At 38.3% G+C, this 9306-nt stretch overlaps 1 protein-coding gene across 4 annotated transcripts; it reads left to right on the top strand.

Moving 5' to 3' along the window:
* phlda1 (pleckstrin homology-like domain, family A, member 1) lies at nucleotides 1-8632 on the top strand. 4 transcript variants are annotated; one of them, XM_027032249.2, is made up of 3 exons: nucleotides 1-607; nucleotides 3666-3676; nucleotides 3772-4073. In XM_027032249.2, the coding sequence occupies exon 1, from the start codon at nucleotides 135-137 to the stop codon at nucleotides 585-587; it is 453 nt and encodes a 150-aa protein (XP_026888050.2). In that variant the 5' UTR covers nucleotides 1-134; the 3' UTR covers nucleotides 588-607; nucleotides 3666-3676; nucleotides 3772-4073. The 4 variants fall into 4 exon arrangements, with proteins under 4 accessions (XP_026888050.2, XP_026888051.2, XP_026888049.2 ...); XM_027032250.2 differs by lacking the exons at nucleotides 3666-3676; nucleotides 3772-4073 and adding an exon at nucleotides 8565-8632; XM_027032248.2 differs by lacking the exon at nucleotides 3666-3676.
* The last annotated feature ends 674 nt before the right edge of the window (nucleotides 8633-9306 follow it).

The raw sequence follows: 9306 nt of genomic DNA, 5'->3' as shown, positions 1-9306 counted from the left end.
TGAGCGCCTGCTGGTGAGCCGTCCTCTTCGACTGCTGTTCATTTACACACGAAGCTCTTCGCATTCAATGTTTTTTTCTTAATACTAGTTTAAATATATTTGGTCGTTATTTGTGTGTATTACTGTGGAACGATATGTTGGAGAACGGCAGAAAGGTGTTAAAAGAAGGTCTTCTGGAGAAACGCAGCGACGGTCTGCTCCAGCTGTGGAAGAAGAAACACTGTGTGTTGACTGAAGATGGAATGCTGCTTAACCCACCGAAACAGCACGACCACCCGCATCACCAACACCACTATCACCACACGGTTAAAGTGAAGGAGCTACACTTTGCCAACATGAAGACCGTGGACTGCGTCGAGAGAAAGGGAAAGTACATCTACTTCACAGTTGTTATGTCGGAAGGCAAGGAGATCGATTTTAGGTGTCCACAGGACGAAGGCTGGAATGCTGAGATAACTTTGCAGATGGTACAATACAAAAACCGACAGGCTATTCTCGCGGTGAAATCCACGAGACAGAAACAACAGCTGCTTGTGGTTCAGCTCCCTGGTCAAAAAATGCTGAGAAACTCGCATAACGCTGCATGAGCGACCCATAGAACATAGCGGTAAGCATGTATTTAGGATAGGCTCTTTACAGCCTAAGATTTTGCGTCTATAGAAGGGAGATATCCCTTGCGTGAAAAGGTGCTGGACACATTTCCAAGGCAATCTGATATCCAATATCGTCCAGTTTCAGGTTATGCTAATTACAATGGTTTAGCGCGTGTATATGTCGGTTGGAGCGCTTTGATGCGCTTTACAACTACGGCAGTTTCAGTGTACGGTTGCATGCTTTTCAAATTTAAAAGCTTGAACCCCTAAACAGATTTTATTGTCACTCAAGCAAGGAATATCTCTTCATGGATGAATGTAGCATTAGTCGGTTGACAATGTGAAAATGACCTTGCTTTCTTGCCTTTTTTATTTTTTCATTTCAGGGTATGAGCGACGTGCATATTTGCACCCAGTTACTGTTCGTTCCGGTGTGTTGTATATCTATGTTAACCATTAAATGCCCTGTAGCCATAGTGATATTTATTCAAAGCTTCAAAATATATATTGAAATGAGACTGAGTGCTTGACCTGGCAGATTGCTTCCAGCGCTACTTGGTGTGAGTGAGTAGGGCTTTCAGAGGTGCTAATCCATCTGTAAATATTCCAGTGATGTTGGTTTACCTAATTCACATTCAGGCAGCCAGGATCTGAGAGCTGGTCTTCAACAATGTTAAAGGGCAGTCTCTATTTACAGCCTCACTCCCAGTGAACTCTGTTGCCTGTAATGTATTGTGTCTGCAGGTTAAATGGACACGCACTGACTCGTTGCAGACTCTCCCAGGCTCCTGAGTTCCACACACTGTTCTACAGACACCTCTGCATCGGCATATTTCCCTGGACCAGAGATCTCTAATCTAGAACATCACACCAGACAGAGATGTTCTCAATATGAGAGCAGGTTCCATGATGTCCTGCTTCCAGCTTTTTTTTAATTATTATTTATTTACTTATTTATTTATTTATTTGTTTGTAGATTTTGTCAGATGATTTTACATTTTTGAATGTTCTGATAAATCAGGCTATGAAGGCTTGCATACAGTTGCTGAATTATCCTGAAATTATGTAAACTGCTTATATCCTTCCATACTTTCCATCCTTCCATACACTTAAACATTTAAGATCATCAAACAAATTTAAATATTAGACAAAGATAACGCAGTTTTTAAATGAAGGTTTTTATTATTAAGGGGAAAAAAAATCCAAAGCTACATGGCCCTGAGTGAAAAAGTGATTGCCCCCTAAACATAACTGGTTGGGCCACCCTTAGCAGCAACAATTGCAATCAAGCGTTTGCGATAACTGACAATGAGTCTTTTACAGCGCTGTGGAGGAATTTTGGTCCACTCATCTTTGCAGAATTGTTGTAATTCGGTGACATTGGAGGGTTTTTGAACATGAACCATCTTTTTAAGGTCATGCCACAGCATCTCAATCGGATTCAGGTCATGACTTTGACTAGGCCACTCCAAAGTCTTCATTTTGTTTTTCTTAAGCCATTCAGAGGTGGACTTTTGCTGGTGTGTTTTGGATCATTGTCCTGCTGCAGAACCCAAGTGCGCTTCAACTTGGTCACGAACAGATGGCTGGACATTCTCCTTCAGGATTTTTTGGTAGACAGCAGAATTCATAGTTCCATTTACCACAGCAACTCTTCCAGGTCCTGAAGCAGCAAAACAGCCCCAGACCATCACACTACCACCACCATATTTTACTCTTGGTATGATGTTCCTTTTCTGAAATGCTGTTACTTTTACGCCAGATGTAATGGGACATACACCTTCAAAAAAGTTCAACTTTTGTCTCATCAGTCCAGAGTATTTTCCCAAAAGTCTTTGGGATCATCAAGATGTTTTCTGGCAAAACTAAGACGAGCCTTTATGTTCTTTTTGCTCAGCAGTGGTTTTTGTCATGGAACTCTGCCATGCAGGCCATTTTTGCCCAGTCTCTTTCTTTTGGTCAGCTGACAACTCCTGGGAAGGTTCACCACTGTTACATGTTTTTGCCATTTCTGGATAATGGCTCTCACTTGTGGATCACTTTTTAACACAGGGCCATGTAGGTTTGGATTTTTTTCCCCTTAATAATAAAAACCTTTATTTAAAAACTGCATTTTGTGTTTACTTGTTATCTTTGTCTAATATTTAAATTTGTTTGATTATCTGAAACATTTAAGTTTGACAAACATGCAAAAAAATAAGATATCAGGAAGAGGGCAAACACTTTTTCACACCACTGTATATATATATATAGTAATGCAGCAACAACTGTTAATAACTGCTTCCTCTTTTATCAAACCAAAGAAGCCATGCTGCACATCACATAAATGGTAAAATGTTTAATTAATTGTCTGCTGAATGAGTAATTATTTAGAAAGTAATATTTTTGGAATTTGATTGTTCATTATTAAATTACTGAATGTTACAATTGATTTTGGTTGAAGTACCACTGCGAAGCCTGATTTTCATGGCATAATCACTTGAGTTATTTGAACTTGAGGGTAAGGTGAAAAGTTCATCTGCGTGGAACACATTAAGATTGTGGTTACTGTTCCTACTGCTTGGCTCATTTTCTTTAACTTAATTGTGTGAACTCGTCTCCTTTTTAATGGAACTACATGAAACTGTTTCATATGCAGATGTGATAGCTGCTTTCATACTTCTTAAATATACATTCAATTTCAGATGCTCTCTTTTGAGTCCTTGCTCCTTTCAGTAAAAAATGCACCTCAATTGTGGTTATATGTGTGTGTACTGTTTTGCTGTTTTAGTGCCGAGTGTCTTGTATGTCTTGGCATTTATCCTGTAATCTCCTCAGTTTTAATCCTGTGCTAAAAGCAGAAGCTGCTTCCTAGGAGGATATTTTCCTGTCAGCACGATCACCAAGATGAAGTGTTGGTTGCATGCTATCATGGCTGTTTAACTTGATTAACTCTAATGTACTAAATCAGGGTGATGGTCTTGTGCATTCGAATGCCATGCTAGGGTGTGGGTGAGTGTATGTGATCGCCATCATAGTTTCATCATGTATTCATGCATAACTGCTTTTCATGTGCTGGACTGGGACATGCAGACATGCATCAGGTAATATCTTACGTCATTGTGTGTAGCCAAGTATTAGGGGTGCAGAGCTAATGAAGCCATATTTATAAGCATGTGTGTGTGAATACGTTTGACAGGATACAGAGCCTGCTGGAATTCCAGAAGATCCTCAGAGCATGAGGGGAGAGTAAACTGGAAAATTGACTCATTCTTGGACAGCAACGCATTTCCACATGCATCATACACAGTCTCACCTTTCCTGTCATGATTTTCTGCTCCTTGTCTAATACATTTTTCCCTAAGAATGTTGTTTGTAAGAGCACAAAAATATTACCAGAATCATGTTACCTTACTACTGATTCACCGTATGCAATTGTCATTTAATAAATTAAGTAAATGCTTAACAGTGTCATAAATAAACAGGAACAAAGAAATCAAATAGTTTTTCTGGATTAATTTCCAGCTGCCCTTCCCATCCAAATTTTGGTGCAATATTTATGCTCATTAAAATGTAAGAACTAAACACAAGAGTGGAGTTATTATACAATGGTTAAACACACCAAGAAATAGATCAGATATGACCATCAGCATCCCAGCATGTTAATCTGGTTTCCTATTCAAGCAATATCAATTTTTGACCCAGTAGATTAAAAAGGCATACATGGTTGCAGTAAACACATTCAGCTGAATCCTATGTTTTTGCTCTTACATGTTCTGTAGAAGACTTGGTATGGAGGAAGGAGCAGGCAGGTTATCAGAAACCATGGACTTCATTTCCATATTAACCACAATAAACCAGACTGCTTAGTAGTGAGACTAGTGTCTCTCAGAAGCAGAATGCAAAGCATGCACCCACCATACTTACAGAAATACACAAATCTATGTAATTGTATCAGCTGTAGTTTAATGTTCTTTGTATATGTAGATAAGACTTGAGTAGTGCAGAAAGATGTCTCTCTGAGCCTACAAGTTGCCATGTAGGAAAGTACTGGTTTAAAGCACACTGTCATTTTGTATTTGAAAGCATCACTGAGGCACATCAGGGTAAATATATGGGTATATATTTAGGAAAATGACTGGGGTAAAATAATGTTTACAGCCAAATGTGAAAGCAACGCAGTCTAACCAGATTAGAAAGGTAATTTGTACTGCCATGATACAGGCTAGCTCCTAGGCAGCAGGGCTAATTAAATAGCATGGCTGTTTTAGCCACTGCATGTCAGGATCTTTGCTTTATATGAAAAGGGTTCCTATTTTTTTCACATAATGCAATATTTATACCAGCAGTCATAGTTACAAATGGATAGAAGTGGAAGATGGCCAAAATGACTGAATAGAAAAATAAGTCTCTTGACATAGTTGATAAGTTTTCTTATAACATGCCTTTAAAAGTGAGTCATGTTGCAAAAATACATATGAGACAAATAAACTTTGATTTGATTTGAAAGGGATAGTTTTGCCATAGGAACTAGGATATCTGAAGAACAGTTCCTTTCTTTTTCTGTGCACCATGTGAATTCCCCCAGCATGCACCACCTTTCCAGAGCCAAACCTACTATATTCAAACAGCTTCTATGCTCCCTCAACACACAGTACAGGAAGTACCATTAGAACCAGAATGTCACCTTGTTCATATCAGCTGTTCAGGTCTTCCGACAGCTGGACAGACTGAAAAGAGGTAAGAGTTTAACCCCAAATTTGAGCACTTTCCTATGTCACCAATGCAGTCATACAGGATGAATTTTTAGGAAAGTTTTGTCTGAATGAATGTTGAATGAACATAAGGATAATGAATAAAAAAAACATTAATGTTCATGTGCCTTAACAAGGTTGAAACCTGTCACTATAACTGCCTAATCAGCATGTTTAATGTGTGTTCTTGAGTTCAGCTCAGTTACCTTAAAACAAATATCTCCCACACACACTTTCTGTGGCTGTCAGCAAAATGAGGTGCTTTGCTGGAAGAGAGAAGGCAGTAATCTTTTATTCTTTAAGAGACTGTGTGTGTGTGTGTGTGTGTGTGTGTGTGTGTGTGTGTGTGTGTGTGTGTGTGTGTGTGTGTGTGTGTGTGTGTGTGTGTGTTTTTATCTGGTAGATTCACACACCCACATGGCCAGGTGTTGGCAGTCATTCAGACCACCCTGCCCCTGGGGGCGGAGCATGCCAAACTGTTCAAGGTTACTGATAGGCTGAGACATTGCCATGAAGATTGACTGCTACCTGCCTGTAATACACAAGCATGACTCTGTGTCCTACTTAATGTGAAACATGCAAAACAATCACCAACATTTAATCAGCTGTTCTTCACTTTAAATCAAGCAAACTGACAACAGGCTGATTGGGCTATAAACTTCTGCTTTCCCAGCTTTCTGCCCAGACTTCCAACAGACTCTAGAGGAAGATTTTTCACATATACATTATGTACATACAGTATACTGGAAAATTCCAGTGACTTTGAGAATCAGTTATCACATGAATGAAGTGATATCACTTGCATAGTATTTCACATTTTTGAATGTTGCATGATTGTGCATTGTGCATGATTGATCTGTCATCATTAGTGTGTGTGTGTGTGTTTTGGTCCACCATCACTATCACCATTTTCTTTATTTTAGTTGTATATGTATGTTGTCTTGAGTCCAACAATATCCTCGCTTGTTGACCTCATCATCATATGTCAATAATAATAATAATAATAATAAACATGCAAAAAAATGTTTACTCCTGATTTTGTTTTAGGTCAGGCTTATACATTATATTATTTCCTTTTCAGTAACTAAATTTAATAGTCAAAAACAGTCAACATGTAAGTTTTCCAGAATTCTTATGAAGAATCTATTTAACTAAAAGATGGTTTACTTGATGCACTATTGGAATGCAAACAATGTTCTTTAAAGGTAGATTGACTATAGCCTATTTATGCGTCATTCTGTTGTTCCCCACACAGGTGCAGATACAAGAAAATAAATCTTTTTATACAGTGATTCTCTAGCCACAATCAGTGGATTGAGGATGCAATTCTGGAACTAGAGTTCTAGTTAGAATGGAAATTTCTGGAGTTGAGTCTCCATATGATCAAATGTTAGGGGATCAGAGAGGAAATGTTGGTATATTTAGGTAATTTTTTCTTATGACAAAATTTTGAATGTGATGTTTTTCTTAGATTTATAGACAAAAGTAGCTAAGTTTACCAACATTTCCCATCTGCTCCCCCAACACCTGATCATGGGGACTCTCTTCTTAATCCATCTGTTGAACAGTTCTGTTTTTTATCCTGCTGAACTTTCTCTCATCTGAGTTAAATATTAAATCCAGTTCCTCTACCTGCCAGATTGAGCCTGACCCTAAAGCTCTCCCTAACAAATGTTTTTTAATTATTTCTGTTCCTATCTGTCACTTCATTAATGCATCCCTTGCTTCAGGATCTGTTCCTGTGACACTCAAAACCTCATGCATAATTTCAATTCCTAAAACTGTTCTAAATGCAGTGATCCTTGATTATTATTGGCATATTTCTAATCTCCCCTTTCTAGCCAAGTTGATAGAAAAGGTTGTAGCCTCTCAACCTTTCTTAGTCTTTCTTAAATACTCAGAACCTCTTTGAACCTTTCCAGTCTGGCTTCCATGCCATGCACAACACTGAGACATCTTTGTTACATGTCTTCCATGATCTCTTCCTCTTTCCTCTGATTCTGGCACCCTTAGTATCATTCTCCTTCTACATTTAAGTGCTGCATTTAGAACAGTTAACCATGACAACACCACCCATTTCAGCTACTGGAATCACCAACCCTGTCCTTGCATGGTTTATTTCTGTTTATAATATATTTCATTTTGTTGTCCTTTGTAATCAATACCATTACTCAAGGAGTACCCAAGGGATCAGTCCTTGGGCCTCTCCTTTTCATTATCTATGTGACCTCTTGGTGAGATCATTCGCAGTCATACCCTCCCACCCTCTTCCCTACCGTTCAAGATGTCAAACAATGGATGAGCATAAACTTTTTTGAATTAAACTCTGACAACACTGAAAGTCTTACTCATTGGTTCTATGTCTATAATTTCTAACCTTTCTGATTTTGCATTGAACCTAGGTGGTGTCACTAAATCCTCATTAGTTCATAACCTTGAATTATTCCTTGACTCTTCACTTTGTTTTGAACCCCATGTTAGATTACTGATTAAAACTGCTTTTCTCCACCTCTGCAATATTGCTCATTCATTAAATTTGTCCAAAATTCAGCTGCTGCTCACATTGTAAAAAATCTGCCCACATCATCCCTATGCTATTTCATCAACTACACATCCCACTATGCATTCATTTGAGGTGATAAAAAAAAGTGTTTACAGGAAAAGAGGTTTAAATATTGAATTAGAAATATTAATAGCATAAAACATATGGGATCATAGAGATTCTGAATCCTTATAAAATTATCCGTGTACAGAGCAGGGGTCACTGTAGAGGCCTCTGCAGACTTCTGCAATGGATTCTGCAAGCCTCTGCAGACCTCTGTATAAGGCGCATCATCTCTCTACCAGGTACATGTACAGAAAAATAACCTTATGTAAGATGAAGACATGTTGACTGTTGATTGGGAGTGACCCTATTTGTGACCACGCCTCCCCTCACACACCTGAACTTTATTGTTAACATCATGCATGTATGTATATAAACCCCTGTATGTGTGTAGTTGGTTGTCAGTTATTGTAGGTGTTAGTGTAAGTGCTCAAGTTCTTGCTTAAGTTTATGTATTGTGCTCATGTTTGTTAACATTGTTATTTCTCATTCATTGTATTCACGCTGCACTGATTGTTATGTGTGTGTGCCATATTGTTTATTGTTTGTGTTTTGTGTAAATAAATTTTTGTCTGCACTGAGAGAAGTTTGTGCATCCTGCTAATGGCACTAACTGTGCCAACTTCGTTATAGGTGCAGCCAGCGAAGCATGCGCAAAACTCATCAAAGGACAACACTCCTTTACCATCATGTAGAGAGACATGAGGAAAGTGTTCATGGGAGTGAACACCAGAAAAGCAGCAGGACCAGATGGGATCTGCGGTCTCATTCTCAAAGGCTGTGCTGCCCAGCTGGCTCCAATATTTACAGACATTTTTAACCTCTCCCTGACACTGGGCATCATTTCACTGTGCATCAAACAATTCATCATCTTTTATTGAACACTAACCACTGATACTTATTTATCTCCCCCTGCTCAACAGCACAGCAATATGTTGCTTATCCCCTTTCCACATTTTGCAGTCTGCACTTTACTCACAACTATGTTAATCCTCACACTGCGCACTACTGTAAATTCTATATAGCTCTATAATTTATTTTGTGTATATACTGTATACACTGTAATTATATTTCACTATACGTAATTACATTCCACTGTAATTACATTCCATTTTTTAAAGTTATATTATCTACCCTTTTATACTTTAGATATTTTATCCTTAAATTCTCTTAGTGTTTCATTAGAGTGGGCAGTTGCCAAAGCATTTCATTGTACCAGATATAATTATGTTTGTGACACATAAACTTTGATTTGATTTATTTGATTAAACCTTTTGACAAGGGTACATATTTATCTACAGTACACACTTGCTGAAACCTAGCAAGTGAGCTAGTTGCACAAGAATGGAGTAGAATATTACTCTGATACCTAACA

The sequence above is a fragment of the Electrophorus electricus genome, chromosome 2 (assembly GCF_013358815.1).
Source record: "Electrophorus electricus isolate fEleEle1 chromosome 2, fEleEle1.pri, whole genome shotgun sequence".
Lineage (NCBI taxonomy): Eukaryota > Metazoa > Chordata > Actinopteri > Gymnotiformes > Gymnotidae > Electrophorus > Electrophorus electricus.
Note: the sequence above shows the minus strand (reverse complement) of the source record. Positions and strands in the feature narration are given on the sequence as shown.

What these genes read in the sequence shown, in the direction of transcription:
- phlda1 (XM_027032250.2), top strand. Translation starts at nt 135, where the DNA reads ATGTTGGAGAACGGCAGAAAGGTGTTAAAAGAAGGTCTTCTGGAGAAA.